The following is a 23,908-nucleotide window of genomic DNA, read 5'->3' on the forward strand; positions in this document are numbered from 1 at the left end:
TATGGCTAAAATGGCCATTGCATTATTTACATGAAAAATAAAAGAACATGGATAAATGCACTTACTTACCCGGATAAATCTTTCCTGAGAAACAAATAGCTCTATTTTTTTATTCATGCAATGACTCCATCTTATATGATGAATTCATGGGTTCTTACATGGTATGTAATGACTCCATGAGCTCATGGTTTCTAAGCCCCACCCTCCGTCTATAGTCTACATCTGATTATTTTACTATCTTCGGTCTTCCCATACAAAAGTGAAGAATTGGTACATTGATTATATGTACTAAAAGAAAGAGAAGAATATTGATTATGATGCTGACTTTGACATTCATAAACGGGATGAAGATGATGATGAGAATTTTAATTTTTGTTGGTGGATCATTACAATTCATTTTGCAGCTAAAGGACAGAAAAGCTTGTTGGATCGAAGTTAGGCATAAAACTCAACGTGAACAACGTTGTGATTGAAGGCGACCCAAAACTAACAACTGCACAAATGGCAAAATAAAGTTCCCTCACATCAAAGGTCCAGCTAGCCAATCAACTCAGCAGATAGACCGACTAACCAAGAGCATGATGAGAAAGAAGGGTTTGTTTTGCTTGGCTAATTGGAAGAAGCAGATTACAAGACATTTGGTGCCCGCACCACCCCTACGATGTCTTAGTGCCCATTCGAGAAACCCTATAAGCTATGTTTGATTAATACGTCTTAATTGAGTTATTAAATCGACTTTCTGGTGAAGCTAGTTTCAGTAACTTCTTCAATGTGGCTCAGTCAACGTAACTCAACCAAAGCTGAAGCGGTGAAGCCCTCCCAAATGGGCTTTAGTGCAGTTATTCCATTATTAAGGTTGAAGTTACGGATAGGCTTCACAATTGTAGTAGGTGGTCCATGCATTGGTTTGCCCGCCGGCTCAATGAGTATTGTTGGCTGATGGTTTTTTACCAATCCCTAAGGTAAGATAACAAGAAAAAGAACAGAACGTTATACCAATACGGTAGTCCTTGAACTTTTGACTGTTTAATTATAGTAACTGGGGCCTGGTCAGCCTCTGATCACTGCAGGTTCACCGATCTGATGACTGTTTTTGGGTTAACAATGCTCTGAAAACATTATCATGAATCTAAATCAAAAGGGATGTTTGGTTAGGAAGGATTTAAAGTTTAAAGTATCAGCAAAATGTAGCTAATCAAGGGTCAAAGTATTGATATAGGCGTTCTGAAAATGAGACTATTTTCAGAACAAGATTTAAAACCTTCTATTCTCCTGGCTCAGTTTGGAAGAAGTATAAATACAAATATGTAGAGTGTAAAATCTTATATTTTTCATTATTTTATATGTATTTGTATTGTATATATTAAGGTTCAAAGTATCAATATGTATTGGCCTGTATCAGCCAATACGTATCGTTCCAGAACTCCTCTGATATGCCCCTACGATGGGTGGTGCATCGAGGGTCTGGCCGGTTTAGGGGGTGGAGGAGCCCTAAATTGACCCCCCTGAACCAGTTCCGAAAAAAAAAAAAAAGACATCAAAATTTGTATTAATTCACCCAATACACTGATGTATCGATATTTTGAGCCTTGCTACAAATACAATATTTATATTTATACTCTTTCCAAACTGAGCCTTAATGAATATAAAACTTCAGGTATCTTCATTATTTCAAATTTCAGGTATTTCATGCCCTGAAAACCGATACTTGTAGCAGCACTTTGACCGATAATCAATATGAACTATGCGAGATCCACTGACCTTACATGCGGTTTGACCCCACGCTTTTGCTTTTGTGTGGAGACACCAAATGACCATCTCAGCTATAAGGCAAGCATGACCTCCAAGCAAAATGAATGTTATGATTTTGTGAAGAGTTTACTCGGTAAAATTTAATAGTATCAATAGTGCATCTCTCTTTTTCCCGTTTTTACCCTTATGTGTGAAGATGACCGCGGGCAGAAAGAGCCCCATCGGTGCGGTTAAAAGGGCCCATGACACATGTTGTTTGAATGTATTTGTCTTCAAGATGCCATCCATAAGACTTATGGGAAGGCTACTTTATGGAGGGGGGCAAAAGCTGAAGGAGAGGTGGGCATGGAGCATGTGAGGGGTCGGAGGTTGTCCGTCCTAACTGCTCAGCTTTAGTCGCTGCCCGATAAACCCATCGGAGAGGGGTGATGGAGGTCACTTTTGGACAATGATTTATTTATCATGGTCTCCCACTAAGGCTCTCCCTTTGTTATTTTCTTTTTGGCCCAGTATGACCTAGAACACCTACTGAAAGTGGATGTTTGGCCAAAGTCAGTGCATCAGATCCCATGCCAAATCAATCTTGTCACCTTCACAATGCAACAGTGGGCCGGAATGGGGATCATTGATGGAGCCCTTTTATCTTTGTACCCTGGCTTGGGCATTAGGCCCAACCCAGTATAGGTTAAAACGAATTCATGAAGGTTGTTAGTTTGGCAGATTGTCCAATTTATCCGACACCCATATTTGAGCGTGGCCCATGTCCATGTGGGGAGAAGCCTATGGAACTGCGTGTATCCCCAAATGCTTATCAGAACGTGCTTTTTTTTGTGGCAGTGGAGAACAAGAATTCAGATTTGCTCCTCGCAGAGCGTTCCTCATGCCGACCTCACAGTACATCCTAATTGTATATTGGGAATATCTTTTATACTTGTGTATTGTTATTCATGGAGAGATATTCCCAATACATGATGGGATGTGCTGTAAGGTCGGTATGAGGAGCAAATCCAAATTGGGAGAACAGCAACCAAAAGGCCTATGCAGTTGTTTTAAATTTGTGGTTTGTGAAGGAAAAAGCAATAAACCTGAGTTTCTTACGCCATTTCTAGTTTTTACAAGAAGATGCTAAATTGGTATTGCAATCTAATAATGACAACAACAATGACGATGATGTCAATCCTCCATCTAGATCATCTAGAGATGCAAAAGCAGGCACCTTTCCTTCATCAAATGGACATGTCTTTTAGGTTGAAAACGTGAATCCCTTCATAAATTTCAAGAGCTGGAAGGGACAGCAGCAGAGCAGCAGAGCAGCAGCGCCGCCTTAGCGATTACGACGGAAGCCATCTAACAAGATAGAGCAGCAATAAAGTCAAAAAGGAAAAAGAAACAGAAAATGGCCATGGTTCGATTTGTGCTTGTCATACTTGCCAAGGGGTCATGCTGGTCTTTTTCAAGGATTGTATGGTCGATATTCTTTTTTTTTTAATTTCTTTAATTTAGGTCTGGATTTTTTTTAAGTTTTTAAAATATTCATCAAAGTACATCTGAATACAATACAATACGCCCAATATGAAACATCTGGTATTGATATTTTAATTTTTGGTATTTTCTATATCATTTCAATTTATTCAATGTCTCGGATAAAAGATATTCTATATATAATTTTTTTTTTCACTTAATGAACTAAAAAATATCCTTGTTTGGCAAAACCCCTTTCCAAAACAAAGTTATGGGACCCAACTCAGGCCATAGTCCACGTTTCCAGCTAGCAGAATGAATCGATGGACCTTCGATAAAGAAAAGAATGAAAGAAACAGCTAATGATCCAAACCTTCTAAAATGATACATCATAGTACACAACCTTACACAAAATAAGGCACACACCTTGATGGTGGGGAGCAAACAATATGAACCATAGAGCAAACAGTTGAAACCATTCAGTTAATCAGATTTCCCCTGTTTGGATCTTTCAGTTGGTTTAATCAAATGTTTAGATCACGTTTCACTGTGGTAGTTCAATCTGTCAAAGCAATTGTGTACATATGATTATATAAAATCCTGAAGATTGCAGGCTGCAAAGACATACTGTATACCGAGGTTCAGCCGTTCTAAGTATAGATGCATTCGATTCAAAAGTTTAACAGAGTTTCTTTCAATCAGGGGCAAAATATGATGGTAAGTGACTTGTCAAAGATAAATTATTATATAGGAAAAAATTTTGCGAAAGGTACTTTTTTAATTAAAAGTTTATTGGAAAAAATATCTATTTAAAATAAATAAAAATTTGTTGACAATAATATATTTAATTTAATAAAATAATAAATAATCATGGCCATCTGCCAATAGAGTGAAAGAGAGAGAGATGACTTTTGTCATCGTATTTTTGTTTTATATAGTGGAATAATTATAAATAGTTAAATAATAATTAATTTAATTTAATAAATAAATAAATTTATAAAATAAATGAGATAAATAGACAATCAAGTGAGAGAGTAAATACATATAAATATATACACGATTCTATGTCTTACCTTGCTAGCAATAATAATTGGTTAGATTATTAAATTATTAACTAAGTAAATAATTTAATTAATTAACTTAGCATTGTTAATGGGTCAGGCTGAACTACTGGGCTACCCAGCCCATGAACCGGCTTAGCCCAATTCATGGCTTGCCTGGCCTAAGACTTGGCCCACAGACCAACCTATGCGGGCTTGGGTTAAAATAAAATTTTAAGATCTTTAATTTTTTGTATGTTTTTTTAATTTATGTTAATTTTTTCAATATTTTTTTTTCAAAATTTTTAAAAACATGGCTTAGCTCGGTTTATGGCCCGGTCTAGCCTATGACTTGGCTCAGGCCATATATTATATACAATAATTATATAATATATATATGTATAATTTTATTATACTATTTCATTTTATTATTGCATATATAAACAATTGTACACCTCAAAATTCATATAAAATAAAATTTTAAGATCTTTTTTAAATTTTTATCTATTTATTTTAATTTATGTGAAAATTTTCATTATTTTTTTCAAAATTTTAAAAAACATGGCTTAGCCCGATTAGTGGCCCGACCTAGCCTAAGATTTGGCCCACGATAGGGCATGGGCCCACTTGGGTTTGGGCCGTATATTATATACAATAATTATATGATATAATTTTATTTTCAATTTTATTATATTATATTATTTTATTATTGCATATATAAACAATTGTATACATCAAAATTCATATAAAATAAAATTTTAAGATATTTTTTAATTTTTTATCTATTTTTTTAATTTATGTTAACTTTTTCATTATTTTTTCTTTAAAAAACATGGGTTAGCCCGATTCGTGGCCTGGCCTAGCCTAAGACTTGGCCTGCAGACCAACTCGGCCCATGGCGACATGACACAGGCTTGTGTGGGCTCGAGTCGAGGGCTGTGCCAGGCCGACCCCCTAAAGTATCCCAAGGAAGGGAAGCACGGCCCGCACAACACGGCCTAATATGCCTCGATTGTAAATTTTTAACAAATATGAAAAGGGTAAAATTTCAATGGCATTATTGTAAATAGTTAACAATGGTACTATTGTAAATAATTACATGTTTAGTATCAAATATGAAAGAGGAAAAGGAAAAAAAGGACAAATTATGATTGTTTTTTTTTGTTTTATTCAGTGGTATCATTGTAATTAATTAAATCTGTAATGCTAATGGTTAATAGCATGATAATGGAAAGATTATAAGATTATAAGATTATAAGATTCCATCTAGGTTATATAAAAAAAAAAAGATTCAAATTGGCAAATGCACACAATCCCAATACAGCCTTTGGATTTTAGGTTATATTAGGGGTGTACATTTGGTCGATTTAGTTTCGTTCGGTTCAATTCAAACCGATAACCTAATCGACTATTCACTTTGGTAATATCCCTCAACCGAACCAACCGAATTAGGCTTAAAACCGAACCAAATTTTTGGTTCAGTTTTTTTGACAATTTAAAAAACAAAAGAACTCAGTTTTTGAAAGGGGGGGAAAGGGAAAAAAAAATCAAATAAGAGTGTAGCTGTAGCTAGCTGTAGTTGTTTTTTGAGTTTCCTAAATCGGCAACTCCACTTTCCACCCTTTGACAGTTTGAATCCTAACCAAACAAGGCAACTCCAGTCTATCTTAGTACCCCACTCCTATAGTCCTACTAGTAGTTAACTAGTTATATTAATTACTAATTAATTTAAAGTAGTGCTGATACTAATTTCAATTGGGCCCAAAACCCAAAGGTGGCTCACTGGCACTATAGTTCGGTTGTATTAAACTCTTATATATATACAACTATATAAAGTATAATAGTTCGGTTTTTGGTTCGATTCAATTATATTTTTAAACAAAGCAAGCCAAAACACCAAAGCGAACCAATATCCAAATTAACCGAACTGAATTAGGTTTGGTTGGGTTTTCGGTTTCTCATCCAAATTTGAATACTCCTAGGTTGTATATAAGATTTGACATTTTAATAGGCGACATGTCACATCAAGATTTATCATAGAAAGCAAAGATTTATCATAGAAAGCAATTATAATAATCAAAAGGTGACCCTGAAAATCGAAACTACGATCCTCGTCAATACTTTGAACCTTGTTGTATATTCAGAACCAATGTTCAAACTACATCTAGCTATCAAAAAAAGTTAAAAACTATAAGTCTATAACTACATTAGTATCATACTGGAGAGAATTTTAAGGCACGTATGATGGAGTTATTAGGATCCACATGGATATGTTAAGAAAATTTATGAATCCCTTGATGCATAAATAATACTAATTCCAAGACCTTGGATAATCACAAGTATGGTAGAAGACACACACAAGAACGCATTTTAATAGTTTTCTAAAGCTTGAATTACTAAATACACTCGCAAAACTTAAAGAGATGATATATAAGAAATGAATTAAAATATGCATGTAAACCTTAAGATACCTATTTAAATAATATTGATACCTAAAAATATTATTTTAATGATCAATTAAATGTTATTTACTGTTTTTAATTTCTCTAATTGTTATGATACTAAATTCATAGAAATAACTACTTAACACCAAGGTTTTAAATACGAAGGTGTAACGCAAGGCATTTTACTACTTAAAGCATGATGCATGGTTCAGAACATAAGAGGCATAAGCCTTCCGAACATAAGAGGCATATGCCTCAGAGGTATCAACGACTTGCCTGAAGGCGCAGGCATATGACTCCCACACCTTTTAGAACACTGCTTTTTAACACTTCGTAAACTAATAGGCCAAGTGAAACCTGCCCAATCAAATAGCCTTTGCATCCAATCAACTAGAACCTATTTTAATCAGAAAAAATGATTAAGAGCCCGAACATACAAGGTGCAACCCAGCTTTGGTTTACTCAAACCGATAAAACAAATCAAGGTAGAACGCTTGGCATTTGATTAAGTTCTAAATTAGCATAAGCATTAAACATAAAAGCAGTATAACAACAAAAACAAAAAAGAAACAAATTACAGAACGATTCACATCAAACATACTGCACTTATAGTAAATATCCTTTTTTTCCGGGTGGTTTCTTCTCTGACTTCTTTTGGTTGTTGAGGGAGGGGGATATTAGCGAAGGGTGATATTCTTCCCCCACTAAGGAAAGAATAAGCTACCTAACTTGTCTTATTGAGGGGTGGTGTGCTCCTACCAACAATGTCCTCAATCTGTTCCAATGTCAGAACTGCTGCACTATTATCAAAATTCGCATTCTCCATCTGCTGGTGCAACTGTGTCAAGAAAAATGCATAAATCTTCTTAGTTTTTTTTTTCGATTTCTTCTGAAGGACTATACAACGGGGGTAGCCCATCCCCCATCCCATAAGTCTTAACACCCCAACCCAGGTGCAAGCGAGATTCAATCCCAAATCTCCGCTACGACCAGCAGGAGACCTTACCAACAATCTGGTTGGTAAGTGACATTAATACATATAATTGACAACCTAGTGCCCCATGTTAACCCAGTTGTCTCTTTAATTGACCAAAACTGTAACCAATAATGGATACTGGTCATCCATCAATAATCGACTTTTAACATGTAAGCATGGTTTGACTTCCTTTGATCCATTATTTATATTCACAATATTCTATCTGCATGGATGCAAACTTAATAGGATATGCTAGAGAAGAAAAATGTGCAATGGCCAAACAATTCTAGAATCTGAAAGCGACAGCTTAAACGTCCAATAGCACTAAACAAGTCCTCAGTAGTAGTTAGATCTGGGGTAGAAGGTAGAGCAATTGATGTTGGTCTGTCTGCAACCATATAATGTTGCATCACCCCCCCCCCCCCCCCAACACAGACTCACTCCAACCATACCAACCATATAAACCCCGTATCTTTTTAACTCTTCTGACCATATATACTCACAGATCAAGATTCCAATAACTTCTAAGCTCCGATTCAGAATCACTGAACATGGCCTGTGAACCCAACACTCATTTTTTTATGGTACTTGTTTAGGCATGAAATTTTATAGTCAGTAAAGAGGAAGCTGTGGCAAGCAGGTAGGTGAAGATAGATTTACATTGCTTCCATCATAAGACAGTTTTCTTTTTCCTGCTTAGCAAGCTTGCATCTTAAAGATGGTGCCGTTTGGCAAGTCTTTTTTGAAAGATCTTTTGGAAGATCTAACAGCCCAAAAGACAGTGTGGGCTTTTACATAAAGATCTTGGCAGCCCACAGACCGTTTGGTTGGAAGTGCATCTTTCCGCGTGTCTTTTCGTGCGAAGACGAGATGAAAAAAGGCAAGAAACTCCATTTCTAGCTTCTCGTGTCTTTTTCGGGTGCAGTCTTTCTCCTAACCAAAAGAGAAAAGACGAAAACGTGGGCTTCCGGGCTTCTAAACAGCCGACAGCCCCCGCAGAAAAACATGCCAAACGGGGCCATGCCATCAATAACGTATAGACAAATTTCCCAAGAAAACATAAAAAATTAAAGACTGCCATTTACCATTGACAGGATTGTAGACTGCTCCTCTGGGTGAAATTTACGCATGTGCCTTAGCATCTCCAATTGCTACAAGAAACAGAACAATCAAATAAAATCATATCATGGTTATGCATACGTCATAAAGAAAAAGGGAAAATTTTCGATCAGTACCCTGTACTTTGGCTCGAGTGACAATTTGGTCCCCGGACTTTAAAATGCGACAATCCAGTACCCAAACTTCCAAAATGTGACAATCCAGTACCCGAACTTTCAAAATATGACAATCCAGTACCTGTCGTTAATCAGCTGTTAAGTGACATTTGAAAAGTAAAAAATTCCCCAAGAATGCCATCTAATTCTCTTTATCAACCATCCAAACATTGACAATAAAATGAACAGTCCCAAATTCTAAATTCTTCTAAACAGTCACCAACTTTTTTGAATAGAAGAGGCTAGGATTTGAGAGTGTTCAGTTTTTTGTCAACATTTGGATGGTTGATAAAGAGAATTAAATGGCATTCGAATGGCATTTTTGACTTTTCAAATGTCACTTAACGGCTGACTAACGGATTGGTCAACGGCAGGTACTGGATTGTCACATTTTGAAAGTCCAGTTACTGGATTGTCACATTTTGAAAGTACGGGTACTGGATTGTCGCATTTTAAAGCTCGGGAACCAAATTGTCATCGAGCCAAAGTACAGGGTACTGATCGGGAATTTTCCCAAAAAAATTACAACAGGAATGGATAACACCTACCTGCTCTTGTAGCTTCTGTTGAGTATACACTTTTTCTGCAAATTCATCAGGCTCGAGCTCAGCTTCATCACAGGCCATTTCTTCCCTGTCATAAAAAAAACCAATGGCCTAATCATTATGAAGTGAATTGTTGAGGCCTAAAAATAACTGTCCATTACCAAAATTTCTAGTTTGGATGAGAAAAATTAAGAAATTTATGATCAGAACAAATGGTCAACTGATTTTTTAAAATTAAATAATTCCATACAGATAAACCATCCATCCTTTTACCCTGTGTTATTTTTTCTCAATTCCTAGGTAAGACCAATAGTAGGAGATGCTCTTTTCATGCATGGGATTAAAAACTCTTTAAAATGAATTATTTTATTAATACCCTCCAAGCATTTTGATTTTAGATGAAATTTACAAGATGTGTCTGTTATGACAAATGAGATTTGAAAGGTCAAACTCTGGAACAGATCAACCTTAGGCCCTGTTCGTTTCTCGGTAAGTAATTTACCGGGGTAAATGCAATTACCCGAGTAAGTTTTTCCTGGGAAACACTTAGCCAGGTAAGTGTATTTACCCATGTTCTTTTATTTCCCAAGTAAAAAAGGAAATGACCATTTTAACCATAAAAATCCATTATTAAAAGGAACATTTTTGTCCCACTCAAGTGTTAGAAACTTTCCCCCCTGGTGGGAAAGTTATTTACCCACCTAGAAGATCCGGGTAAGTGATACCCAGGAAACTTTCCCTGGTCCCCATATTAATCTGAAAAAAGAACATGGGATTCTTGGTTAATGGGAACCAAAATCCCATTGACCAACTTTCCCCCCTCTCAAAATCCCAAAAAGAACACCCTCTTAGTAGTATGATGAATCATAGAGGAATGATCAAGGATCAAAAGTTCGATGTGATACTCCCCGTATTGGGCGTATCATATCGTATCTTTTGGTTCCCGATACACCTACTCACAGGTGTCTTTGGGAACCAATTTTTTTAAATAATATATAAATATATTTCAAACTGAAACTTAAAAAAAAAACACTCAAAAAATAGGGGGAGCATCATTCAAAGTACTGATACACAGAGGTGTATCAATACTTTGAACTATTGGCATGATTCATACACATTGACCTGACTAAACTACAAACAGTTGCAGCCAGAACGTATTTTCTGAGCACTCTAATACATTAGTCAAGCTCAAGACCTGATAATCATTATTGACAAAAATTTGTTGGTATTGAACATAGAAACTGGATGATGATAAAGAACCAAAGAACATATTTATCAAGTATGATTTGTGTCAGACTTTGCACATTATATTTCACGACAAACATAAGTTCCCCATACATTTTTACACCTTAAAAGATTAGAAGAAATCAAATCTTCTTCAGTAAAATTTAAAAAAAAAAAAAAAAAAAAAAAAACAAAGGACCAGTTAGAAATTACTTTGCAACAAAACCATAAAACCGGATCATCAAGTCTCGGTCATTCTCATAAGCCACATTCACTTTTCCCAAGCAAGCAATGCCAAACCACGGATCTGCAAAAGAAGAGAAAAAGTAGTTATAACAATACAAATACTAGAAAGCGGTACTGCAGATAGGAAATGCATACTAAATTGTATCAAGCCTTATACAGGGATCTGGATCCCCTTGCAATAATATTATATATCTTATGAACTACTAACTGCGATGATAACTTCCATTTCAAATTCAAAGGAAAACTGCTTATATTCCAGCTATACCTAGAACACATTATGCTGCTTTACAACTTCTTAGCTTCAAGGAATTAGTTTCATCTTCTGAGGAATGCGCATTCACATTTATGCCAGCACTCAGCATGCTGAAAAAAATTGTTAAACTAACAGTTTGGCTAACTTTCCACTAATTGGACTAAAGAAAAAACATTCAGGTTGTTTATTTACAATGTGGTTAAGTAATTTCCTTCAAGTAAACAAGATATTGATAGGATTTTTTAAGACAGTATGAACCTAACTAGATTACTGTGAGCTTCATAGTTGTTACATTCTGTTTCGATTACAACCAAAAATATACACTGCATAAAATGACGCTGATGTATGACGTTATTTGCATGCATAAAATGACGGACCACATGTGATGTTCTATCAGTCATTACAGGAATCCTAAATCTGACCCCAATGAATTCACTTGGAACTGAAACCCAAAAAGAGATCAGCCTTTTGATATTCCCTGTCAACTAAGGCCCTGTTTGATAAGTCTTTTTGAAAGATCTAGTGCGCTTTTAGAAGCCCAGAAGACTAAAAAGTCTTTTATTGTTTTTTGATGAATGATAATAAATTTATTAATTCAGAAGCAGATTTAGAGTGAGTTTATACAACATCCCAGGGAGAGGCGCAAGCTGCAGCCCCTCCTTGAATCTTACAAGTAAACTAGGAAAGAAAAGCAAGAATCACAACTGAGCCCAAAACAATTCTTCCCTATTTACCCCTTGCTTAGCTAACACATCTGACAAAGTATTCGCTGATCTCCCCACCCACTGTACAGTAATCAACATATTCCTTGTCAACCAACTAAATTTCTTCATTTCATTCTTGTAACGCCACATAGCCTCTTCAGGATTTTTCAACCAACCCACCACCACTTTGGAATCCCCCTCGATTGTTAGGTGTTGTACCCCCAGCTGGTTTGCAAATTGCACCCTTCGTACAACAGCTAAAAGTTCTGCCTTGATGGAGTCCCCAATTCCCAAGGGAGCTGAGTAGAGCAACAAAATCTCTCCCTTCTCATTTCTCAAAGCACCCCCCATTCCGGATAATCCTGGATTACCCATGCTACTTCCATCAAAGTTCAATTTCAGTGAGACTCCGGATGGAGGAGACCAGCTTGTAATTGATTTGTCCTTTCGAGATGAACACCTCGCTACTGCTAACCAATTTCTCCAAAGGTCATTAAAGGAGATATGATGAAAAATTTCCAAGGTCTTCAGCCAAAGTATTGGCCTATTTAACACACAGTCTTTCAATTCCTGACTGCTCCTTTCCTTTTCTTGAAAAATTCTAATATTCCTTTCTTCCCAAAGAGTCCAAATCAAGGCAGCACGAGCACATCTCCACATAATTCTCCCTATTGTTGTAGGCCAATAAAAGGTAGAATGGTTGAAGAGCATGTGAACTTCTGCTGGTAGACTCCAACTACTTCCAAACAACAAAAGTAGCCAAGCCCAAAGGTTTGCAGAAAAGGGACAAGATATTAATAGGTGGTAACAAACCTCACTGTGAGCTCTACAGAGGATACACCAATTAGGAGAAATACAAAGGAAAGGTCTTCTCTTTTGTAGGTTATCTAGAGTGTTTACTTTCCCATGGAATACTTTCCAACAAAACGCCATGATTTTTGGGGGAACTGGCCTGCACCAAATTTCTTTTGACGGAAAGGGTTGGTGAGTACAAAGTTGAGAGATGGACTTGAAGAAAGGAGCACAAGTGAAGGTTCCATTGGGTCTACGAGTCTATACCCTCTTATCTGGCTTGGAGGGATCCAAACAAACCTAATTAAGACAACCAAGCAAAATAGAAAGAGATTTGATTTCATCATCCCTAAGTCCTCTACGAAACCCAAAATCCCAAGTAGGATCTAAGGGTGTTTCCAAAGGTGAGACAAATTTTGAGACCACCTATTTTTGTACAAAGAAACAGAAAATAGTGAAGGGAACAGATCCTTTAAAGGTGTGTCTCCTACCCAAATATCCTCCCAAAAATGAACAGTGTTGCTAGAACAAACTTCATACCTGATAAAATTGAGGAATTGAGGAAGGGTGTTGTGAATGGCCTTCCAAGGTGCTACTAGGTTAGCTTGCCTTGATACACCAGCATCCCATCCATTCTCTGACCTCCCATGAATGCTTCCCACCACCTCATGCCACAATCTCTCTCTTTCCAATGGCTATCGCCACAACCATTTCCCCAACAGAGCTTGATTTTTTCTAGTTACCCTCCCAAGTCCCAAACCCTCATCTTCTTTACTTCTGCACACAATTTCCCAATTAACCAAATGATCATTTTTTCTTGTCCCGGCTCCCATAAGAAATCTCTCATCAACTTCTCCAGTTTCCTAGCTTCCCTAATTGGTATCCTAAAAACAAACAAAAAATAGGTAGGTAAGTTAGCCAAGGTAGCTCTTATTAGGGTAATTCTCCCTCCTAAAGAGACATAATTCCTCTTCCATGAGGCTAATCTCTTCTCAAACTTTTCTATCACTGGGGTCCAAAATCTACTCTCCCTAGGATTTGCCCCTAAAGGAAGCCCTAAATATGACATAGGCCAAGCAGAGGTGAAACACTCAAGACACTCCGCAATAGCCTCGACCTCCCCTACCTCCAAATTTATACCTGCTATGTAGCTCTTTTCCAAATTTATTGTCAAATTAGAAATACTTTCAAATCCTTTGATTAGCTCCTTTAGGTTTGCTACCTTTTCGCTAAAACCTCCTTCAAAAAAGATCATTAGGTCATCTGCAAACTGAAGGTGGGTAACAGGGACTTGGTGTCTCCCTATTCTCCAACCCCTAATGGCATCTTCACTGTCAGCCTTAGTAATGATCCTACTAATCACATCAGCTACTAAGGTAAAAAGGAAGGGTGAGAGTGGATCCCCTTGCCTGACACCCCTGTAAGCTGGAAAAAAGTCCCTCACCATACCATTTACCAGAATAGAGTAGTGACAAGAAATGATACACCCAAAAATCCAAATACACCACTTGTCCCCAAATCCACAGTTTCCCATAACCTCTAATAGAAACTTTCAGTCCACCAAATCATAGCCCTTTTCAAGATCCAATTTACAAATGAAACCTCTTACTAGACCTTTTCATTTCCTCCACACACTCATTCGCAATTAAGATCTGAAATGTTATTTGTCGCCCTTGAATGAAAGCCCCCTGGGTTTCACTAATGATAGAAGGGAGGACTGTTTTGATCCTCAACGAGAGCACTTTAGCCTAAATTTTATAGATGCTTGTCACCAGACTAATAGGCCTATAATCTTTTGGGTGATTGGCATCATTCTTCTTAGGTATCAAGGCCAAAAAGGTGGCATTAATTCCAGGGCTTATAATGTGATTGTCTGCAAATTCCTTAAAGACTTCAACTAAATCCTCTTTCAACACCTCCCAACAGTCTTGATAAAAACCCATTGTAAAGCCATCTGGACCTGGAGCCTTGGATCTATCCATTAGAAAGACAACTTTCTTAATCTCTTCTTCCTCAAAATCCCTTTCCAGCCACCTTGCCACTCCGTCATCAATTCTTGGCCATTCCACCCCTTCCACGATTGTCCTCTCACTCAAAGGTCTTCTATAAATCGATTTGAAATGGTCCACAGATTTTCTGGTTATGTCATCCTGGTTGGTAATCACCTCCTCTCCTATCTCTAGCTTGGTCACAAGATTCTTTCTTCATCTCCCATTTGCCAAATCATGGAAAAATCTAGTGTTCCTATCGCCCTCCTTAATCCACTTGTGTCTGGATTTTTGTCTCCAACTGATTTCTTCCCTCAGTAACACCTCTTCCAAATCCTTTTTCAATTGTCTCCTTAACACTCTGTCCTCCTCGGTCAACCCATTTTGAGATTCCTTTACATCCAAGTTTTCTATTCGAGAGATTAGGCACAATTTTTGCTCCTCAATTCTACCAAAATGATCTCTATTCCACTCTTTTATTTTGGCTCTCAACCTTTTTAATTTCTTATGAAACTTGATCCCCTTCCGTCTTACCCCCCTCTCCTCCTCACCCCACCACCTTCACTTTTTTCACAAAATCTGGATGGGTAAGCCACATATTTTCGAATCTAAAAGGTTTGGGTCCTATAGGAAAAAACTCAGTACCTATCTGGATAGGACAGTGATCGAAGGTGACCCTGGGTAACGCTCTAGCAACCAAGTTTTCCAAACTATTCTCCCAGGCAAGGTTAAATAAGAACATGTCCAACTTCGAACACAAAGGAGTTTCCTGAAGGTTGGACCAAGTGTAACCGGCTTGCAACAGAGGTCTTTCCTTCAGTTCACATTCTTCAATAAAACAATTAAATTTCCTTATGCTTGTTGCAATTACCTGTTGGGGATTACTGGTTTCATCAGAGCATCTAATGACATTAAAATCCCCGCCCAGGCACCAAGGGCCATCCCACAGCCCCTTGATTGCATATAGTTCCTCCCACATCTCATTCCTCTCTCTATAGAAATTAGGGCCATAAACATTGGTTAAGACCCATACACACCCCTCTCTACATTCTTACACTTAATGGAAACTGAGAATCTGCCTATCAATTCTTCCACTACTTCCACCACATCCTCCCTCCACAGTGTTACGATCCCCCCCACGAGCTCCAACCTAAACCTCTAGACCTCCAAAAACTCCTCACCCATCTCCCATCTAATTCCATCATTTTGGATTCTTGTAACAGCACAATACCGGGTTTTTCCCTTCAGAGTAGGTCTTTGATCACCCTTCTCTTTCTTGCACTCCCTAACCCTCTTACATTCCAACTAATAATTTTCATCAAGACAAAATAGCAAAAAAAAAAAAACCATGAAAAGGCCATAATCTCCTCATTTTAGGCCCTTCCTCCTATCCCCTCTACCACTGAATTCTAAATCCCCCTCAATGTCTGAGATTAGCCTTTTCACTTCAGATCTTTTTTTCTTCTTTGTTCCTCCCCCCCCCCCCCCCTTCCTAATACAACAATCATCCTTTTTCTTTCTCCAACCTTTCCAGCCAATGTCTGAGGAAGAATTTTACCTTGCTCACACTTATTTTGGCTACAGCATCTCTCTAAGAATCCTTCCTTTTTTTTGTAGTTCCTCCATCATTGTACAGATCAACTCCCAAATTCTGTCTACCTCCCCCTTACTACTTCCTTCCATCACCCTCTCTCCTCCTTGCACTATCACCCTCTCTCTTGCATCAGAACCTCCTGGATGGGAAGCTAGAATATCTGTTACAGGCATAGCAGACAAGTCAGTACCTAAAAAAGAATTGACACCCATACCTGGTAGGACGAGGGTAGGACTAGAATCACTGGAATTGAGTTGTTGACAGGTGACAAATGGTTTTAAGGCCTTTCCCCTTTTTGGACAAAGTTGTGAAGTAGACATAGTGAAAGAATCACTTCCTGACGACCTACCCACATGGAAAACTTTTCTCTGTGTTTCCGACACTAGAATACCCACATCCATCCTCACGGCCGATTCTTGTCCCTCTCCACCAACATCCTGTAATTCATTAGACTCAGGGTCAGCTCCCTCGACGAAGGGAAGAGGAGTTTTCACAGCTTTAGGACCATTTTCTTCACCATTTCTAGTCTTCCCGCCACCTGCCTCATCAATCTCTTCCTCTAAAAACTACAACTCTATATGCAAACTTTCTATTTCAAGTAAATCAGTGTTGCTTTTCGGAGACAGACTTCCCAAACTTAAAGTTTTGTCTCTATCAGAATCGTCACTACTGTTTCGTTCACTCAACCAATCTTCAAACCCCGTTTTGTTCAAACCACTAGGCTTCAGGTATCTCAGATTGTGCCTATCTGGTGAAAGACGGTTCGCCAGGTTGGATGGGACCCATACTAAGAGTCTTAAGATTTTGCGCTTGAACTGTTCGATCGAAAGGAGGGATTCGAGGTAGAAGAGGGTAGATGCTTAATCTCGTCTATCAGCTCATCCCTCCTCCTAGTCACGTGCTACTTAAAGGGTCCCTTGGCCCATCTGTCTTGTAATGGGCCTTGGGCTCAAGACTTGTAATATAAGAACCCAGCTTTAAAGCCTTTACTTGAGTTGCCTTCTCCGGCCCACCAGAAAAGGGATTCACTCGATTAGGCCCATTTTCTAAGTCTTTTCCTCCCACATGACCTCTTACAAATCACGCCCCCCAGTTTTAAAGGACGAACCAACAACCCTCCCTGTCTGAGGTTGCTGGTTCAGCCCTTTCCCTTTAGACATTGGTAATTTTTGTCTATTTCCCCTAACACACCTGCGCAAAAGATCTGCCATTTGTCATAGCCTTTTCTTGCTTTCTACAGATTTGACCTTCCATCTGCCCCAAAGCTTTTTGGCTTCCCAGAATTTGTTGGCCCTTTTTAGTGAAACATTACTTCCTATTTGAATTAACCAATCTCACAAGTCCACTTAAGGCTTCTTCTTCCTCCTTCTCCCCTCCTACCATACTAGCCTCCTTCCACAGCCCTGCTTCAATGGAGGATGCTAGCCACACAGAGACAAAACTCCCCTCTGTTCGTACCTCTACCTTTCGTGGAATGTCTTTTGGCTTCACACCACTTAGCAGGATTGCTACTGAATAAAGATCGCCCCAGAAAGCTCCTTTCAAGATTCCTCCACACATACTGCTACTTCTTGTTTCCATAGATGAAATGGCAAGCCTATTACACGCACAACAACACCATCTTCGACAAATAAATCCTTGGAATTGGATGTTGGATTCCATTTAAAGACTGTGAATGATCCGAAATCGGCCTGAACATTGATAGTTGATATTTCCAAATCATTCTCTATTGGATCTAGGAGGGCTTTACAGTTATCGAAGGGGGTTACTATGAAGACACTCTTCAGCTTCAACCTGGTTGCCAATAAGTCAGCTACCCTCCTCTAATCATTAACCTTTTCCTTGGCTTGAATCACAAACTTACTGATGGAGCGCGATCCGGCTGGTCTTAGCTATCCGCTGCCTTGCTTCTGAACGGGGTAGCAGGGAACCTGAAACGGAGGAGATGGGAAAGCTCCGGGGGGAACCCGGTGTAGAGGCTCCGAAGCTCAAGTTAGAATCCTTCAAAAGCAAGGTAATACCAGATAGCGCAAAGTTTGCATACCTCCGTTGTCGGGGGGCAGGGGGCTCTTATAGTCACTTCGTGTACTCGTCCCGAGGCCCTTGTCAAATCGGGTATGATTACCCTTGTGCTTGTCAATTCGGCCGTCGTCCTTTCTGCTGAGACAGAACCGTCACTGCCTAACCGTCTAACTGGAGATGGCGGCGTCAGTGGTGGTGGCAGGTGACCGTTTAGAGTGCTGCTGCCAAACGTCAGATCCCAAGTCAGTCAGGCGTGGCGCCCTCGGGCACGGACTTCCCCAGTGTCAGGCATGGTACGACTTGTTTGGCTTTGGTGCCCAGAAGGTGATGCAAAGTGTTGAGCGAGGCGGTCTTGAGCTCGGAGGTATCTATAGGGCAGGTCAGTTCGGCGAAGTGTATCCCGAGCTGTTACAAGGTGGGTCAGTTCGGCGAAGTGTATCCCGAGCTGTTACAAGGTGGGTCAGTTCGGCGAAGTGTATCCCGACCTATTACAAGGTGGGTCAGTTTGGCGAAGTGTATCCCGACCTGTTACAAGGTGGGTCAGTTCGGCGAAGTGTATCCCGAGCTGTTACAAGGTGGGTCAGTTCAGCGAAGTGTATCCCGAGCTGTTACAAGGTGGGTCAGTTCTGCGAAGTGTACCCCGAGCTGTTACAAGGGTCAGTTCGGCGAAGTGTGTCCCCTTGTTCCCGCCTAGGCTTGGCCCCTTTTGCCGAGCTGTTGTTTCTGCCACGTGTCACATGAGAGAGGTCGGGCCAAATCTTCCTTCATCAATTGCCCCCCACTCCTTGCGCCGGGGGTCTTGCCATGGTGCGGGGAGTTTTCGCGAGGTAGCTGGTGGATTTGTCGCGTCCTTCGAACCTTCACTGTTCGAGACGCTTTTGCTAGGGTTCTTTCGGATTCCGAGAAGGCTGGAAACGTGCTTACTCAAGAACGCTGGTGGTTGTGACCGCGCGTTTGAAATTTCAAATCAATTCGCGCCGCTGGGACGTGACGGCGGGTCACTTCAAAAAGGCACGCCACTGCTGTGCGTGCGCGGTCGACTGTCAGGGAGACGTGCGGCGCATCAGTCTCGAAAAGACGCGTGTCGAAGCGACGTCGGTTTCAAAAAGACGCGCTAACGTTTCGCTTTTTTCGGAAAGACGAGCGCCAATCACGTCTCGACCTTAAGGGTTGTGCGGTCGGTAAGAACGTGGGCCGTCGGATCGTCTTCGGTCTGCACGGTCGATTCTTGGTTACTGTAGCTATAAATAGTGGGGGACCCCGGTTGTTGTCACTTCTGCGGTTTGTCTACTGAGTTCGCGTCCAACCTTTCAGCTCGCGTCCAAGTCTTTTCCAGCTCGCGTCAAGGCTGGTTATACAGTTCACGGTTCTTTGGTTTTTCTTCAAACTTTCCGGTGAGTACTTTCTTGAATTCGTCTTTTCCCCAATGTCTAGCTTTGATAGCTCAGACGATTCTTCGAGTAGGGCCGATGTAGGTTCCACCAACCGAGCCGTGTCCCCAGATTGCCTCAGTGATCCTGAGGTGGAGTTTGAGGACTACGAACCAGTAGGTCGAGTTGCTTCGGGCAGTTTGGCGTCTACCTCCCGCCGAGGTCGGATGCTAGACCGGTTTGGCCCTTCGACCATGACGCCTGAGGGGCTTCAATCCATACTTCTGTCTTATAATCTTCCTGGGGGGTACACACATTTTATTCCTTCGGGTAGCTTTCCTTGGGAACACGGTCCTGACGAGATCGTGATTTTTCGAGAGCAGCTTGCTGCAGGGTTGCGACTTCCTTTCCATCCCCTTCTCGTCGAAGTCATAAACCACTTCGGTGTCACCATTGGCCAGTTTCATCCGAACTCTATTCGGAACCTGGTGGGGACAATTTCCCTTTTTTGCGAGCAGAACTTTCCCTTAGACTTAGAGATATTCTCCTCTATCTTGATGCTCAAGAGACAGGCGGGTTCTCTTCCTGGGGGGAGACGGGCGTATTACCTTTCTCCTCGCCAGGGTTTCAAACTTCTGCACGATCTTCCTAATAAGGTCCCGGCTTGGAAGCGGGACTACTTCGGCGTGCGAAGTGCACAAGGATGGCCCTTTCAGACCGGGTGGGGTGAGGCCGCTCCCGATTTGGGCGTAACTCATGATAAAGAGACGGTTAAGGGTCTCCGGCAATGGGCACGGCAAGGCTTAAAGTGCCACCACTACTTAACGGAGGCCAAGCTTTTTGCAGCCGGCCTGAGTTCGGGTAGGTTTCTGGCTATGCGGCTTTTTCTTTTTTTTTTGATGTCGAACTCGTTTCTGTAGGTGTGATGGATGCGGAGAGAACTCGTGGGGGGCGTTTGTTCCAAGGTATGAAGAGGAGGAAGCGGGTCGCCAAGCGAACTCGTACCGAGCTGCCCCTGGATGAGGAGCCCCAAGCCCCAGACCATACGCCAGAGGATCTGCCCAAGGAGCCCGAAGTGACTCCACCGGTGCACGAGACTGCCGGGGCGCCTTACGCTGAAACCACTCATACGGGCGCTCCTGCGTACTCAAGTGCTCCTGCTCACTCCGGGTTTGCTCATACGCGGGCTGGGCCCTCAAGCTCGGGAGCTCAAGGGGAGTTTAGGAGCGTGTTGACGCCGAACTACGCACTTCAGAAGAGTAGGGACGCTACTTTCCCCGAGGAGGTCGCGGCGTGGACCGATCTTCCCTTGAATCAGGTCGCTTGCCGCGCCGTAACACATGCCATGGTGGTAAGTTAGATTTTGTCTTCCTTTTTTTTCTGTTGCTGCTGTCATTTGCTCACTTGTTTCTTTTGGTAGGTGAATTCTTCGATTCATGCCTTGGCGGCCCAAGTGGAGAGGAGCTCGCGACAGGCGCGAGCTGCTGAGGCTGCCGCTCATGCTGCTGAAGAAGCCTTCCGTGTTGCAGAGGCAAATACCCGGGCTGCTGAGGCGGCTGCTTATGCTGCTGAAGAGGCTGCTCGCGTCGCGATGGCCAGACAGGCGAGGTCTCAGCGTGACGCCGAGGCCATGGGGGTAGTTGTCAAGCATATGGCGGACTTGAAGTTGGATTTGCAGCATCAAGTCGAGTATCTTCAGGAGGACATCAGGGAGAGAACACAGATTTTTTCCCAAGGCATTGAAGACGCCAAGAAGAAGGCAGTTGAAGACTACATTGCCTCCCCGCGTTTTGACGATCTGATGGTGGACTCTTACAGGAGGGGGTTCAAGTTGAGCCGGTGGATGATCCGGAATACATACCCCGACCTCGATGTAAGTGCCATAACCACTTCGCGTATAACTCAGGAGATGGCCAATGCTGCCGATGGTGAGCCGGACTCTGAAGGAGAGGCAGGGCCTTCGGGTGTTGTTGAAGTGCCTTCCAATGGCGAAGAAGTGGCTCCGGGCATGTAAATTTTTTTTTTTTTGCCAATGGAGTGTCTTTTTCCCCTTGCTCATCTTCCCCGAGCTGTTTCTTTGCCGAGTTTTTAAATTTCCGTGGTCTTTTAAGCCGCGAACTGATTTTTTTGCCGAGCTAATAATGTGTTGTCTACGCCGAAGTTCCTCGGCTTGCCTTGTGGCACATAGGGCCTGATTTCGTCCACTTCGCTAGGTGGTTTATAGGTAGTATCGCCTCAAGTTCACGATGTTCCACGTTCGGGGTACTCGTTTGCCTTCCAAGGTTTCGAGTTCGTATGCGCCCCCGAGCGCTGTTTTTACTTTATAGGGCCCTTCCCAATTAGGTCCAAGCTTGCCGATGCCGGGTTCGGGCACCATAATCTTACGAAGGACCAGGTCGCCGACTCGGAAGCTTCGTTGCTTTACTCTGCTATTGTAGTAGCGAGCTACCTGCTGCTGGTATGCCGCTGTTCGGATGTGCGTGAGGTCCCTTACCTCGTCCAGTAGGTCGAGGTTGGTGCGTAACTCGTCTCCGTTCGTCCGATCGTCGTATGTTTCTAATCGCAACGTTGGTATTTCGATTTCCGTCGGGATCACCGCTTCAGTGTCGTAGGTGAGGTTGAAGGGGGTTTCTCCCGTGGCTGCTTTTTCGGTCGTTCGGTGAGCCCATAAGACACTTGGTAGCTCTTCGGCCCACAATCCCTTAGCTCGATCCAGACGTGCTTTCAGTCCGCGCAGGATGGTTCTGTTCATTACTTCCGTCTGACCATTTGCCTGCGGGTGCGCGACTGACGTGAAATTTTGCCGAATCCCCATGTTCTGGCACCACTCTTGGAACTTGATATCCTCGAACTGTTTGTCGTTGTCGGAGATTAGAACCCGAGGTAACCCGAACCGACATACTATGTTCTTCCAAAAGAAGTTCTGTATGTTTCGAGCCGTGACAGTTGCCAGAGGTTCGGCTTCTATCCACTTCGTAAAATAATCTACCGCAACAACTAAGAATTTTCTTCCGCCTGTTGCTGGTGGGAATGGCCCTAGGAGGTCGATGCCCCATTGTGCAAAGGGCCACGGGCTGGCGAGGTATTTGAGGTCGGAGGCAAGTTGATGGTGGATGTTAGCGTGCTTCTGACACTTGTCGCATTTTCTGACGAGCTCGACAGCTTCTGCCTTCATCGTTGGCCAGTAGTATCCTTGTCGAAGTGCCTTTTGGGCGAGTGCTCTGCCCCCCAAGTGTCCGCCGCACAGGCCTTCATGAGTGTCGCGGAGTACGAACTCGGCTTCAGTAGGTCGCAGGCACCGCAAATAGGGGAGCGTGTACGACCGTCGGTATAACCGTTCGTCTATTATGACGTATTTGGCCGCCTGGCGCTGCACCCTCTTGGCCGCATTGCGTTCAGCAGGGAGGGTTCCGTCTATCAGGAAGCTCACGAGCGGATCGATCCAGCTCGGCTCTGCTTCTAAGACGGGAGAGACCTCCTCTGTCCCCCCGAGAATACTAGGCCAAGGTAAGTCTTCTATGTACACAGTTCTCATATTGTTGACTCGTACTGGCTAACCGGGGCAGGGCGTCGGCCTCAGTGTTTTCTGACCTCGGGATTTGCCTGATGATGTGTGACCGGAAGTTGAGCAGGGCTTCTTTTACTCTGGCCAAATATGCAATCATGGAGAGATCGCGTGCTTCGTATTCGCCGGTAACTTGGTTTACCACGAGCTGAGAATCGCTGCAGATGACCAAGTGTTTTGCCTTAACCTTTCGCGCTAGGTCCAGCCCGGCGATCAATGCTTCGTACTCTGCCTCGTTGTTGGATGTCGCGAACTCAAAGCGTAGTGCGTATTCTAGTTTTGTGTTGCCCGGGCCGCACAAGACTATTCCAGCTCCGCTGCCTTGCCGGTTTGAGGAACCGTCCACGTGAAGGATCCAGGGCTCCTCATCCCAGTTCGCGCTTTGCCTGACCAGGAGAGATGCCACACTGGCTGCTACTTCACGGGGTTCGGACTCTACGGGCTCAGGAGCTCCAGGTTCGCCGCAACTGAGAACCTCGGGCTCAACCTGTGGGGATTCGTGGCTGAAAGTGCACTCGGCGATAAAATCTGCCAAAGCTTGGGCCTTGATAGCGGTTCTCGATTTGTACTGGAGGTCGTACTCGCTGAGTTCGATGGCCCATTTCGTCAGTCGACCGGAGACTTCGGATTTGAGTAAAACTTGTCTAAGAGGTTTGTC

The 23,908-nt window shown here is 41.9% G+C and overlaps 1 protein-coding gene across 3 annotated transcripts in view; it reads right to left on the reverse strand.

The window, feature by feature from the left end:
* Nucleotides 1-2,813: 2,813 nt before the first annotated feature.
* The window catches only part of LOC148862480 (plant/protein), a 39,210-nt gene continuing 18,115 nt past the window's right edge, over nt 2,814-23,908 (reverse strand). Inside the window, exons 4-7 of one of the 3 annotated variants that reach the window (XM_088981427.1) lie at nt 10,930-11,023; nt 9,496-9,580; nt 8,759-8,824; nt 2,814-3,099 (exon numbers count right to left, since the gene is read on the reverse strand). In XM_088981427.1, the coding sequence (XP_088837553.1) occupies nt 3,028-3,099; nt 8,759-8,824; nt 9,496-9,580; nt 10,930-11,023 (317 nt within the window). In that variant the 3' untranslated portion in view covers nt 2,814-3,027. Of the gene's footprint in view, nt 3,100-7,168; nt 8,607-8,758; nt 8,825-9,495; nt 9,581-10,929; nt 11,024-23,908 lie in introns of those variants that run through there. The other 2 variants (XM_088981426.1, XM_088981425.1) reach the window with 2 other exon arrangements.

Source organism: Nelumbo lutea, chromosome 3 (assembly GCF_056320005.1).
Source record: "Nelumbo lutea isolate HS-2025 chromosome 3, American lotus-T2T, whole genome shotgun sequence".
Taxonomy (NCBI): Eukaryota; Viridiplantae; Streptophyta; class Magnoliopsida; order Proteales; family Nelumbonaceae; genus Nelumbo; species Nelumbo lutea.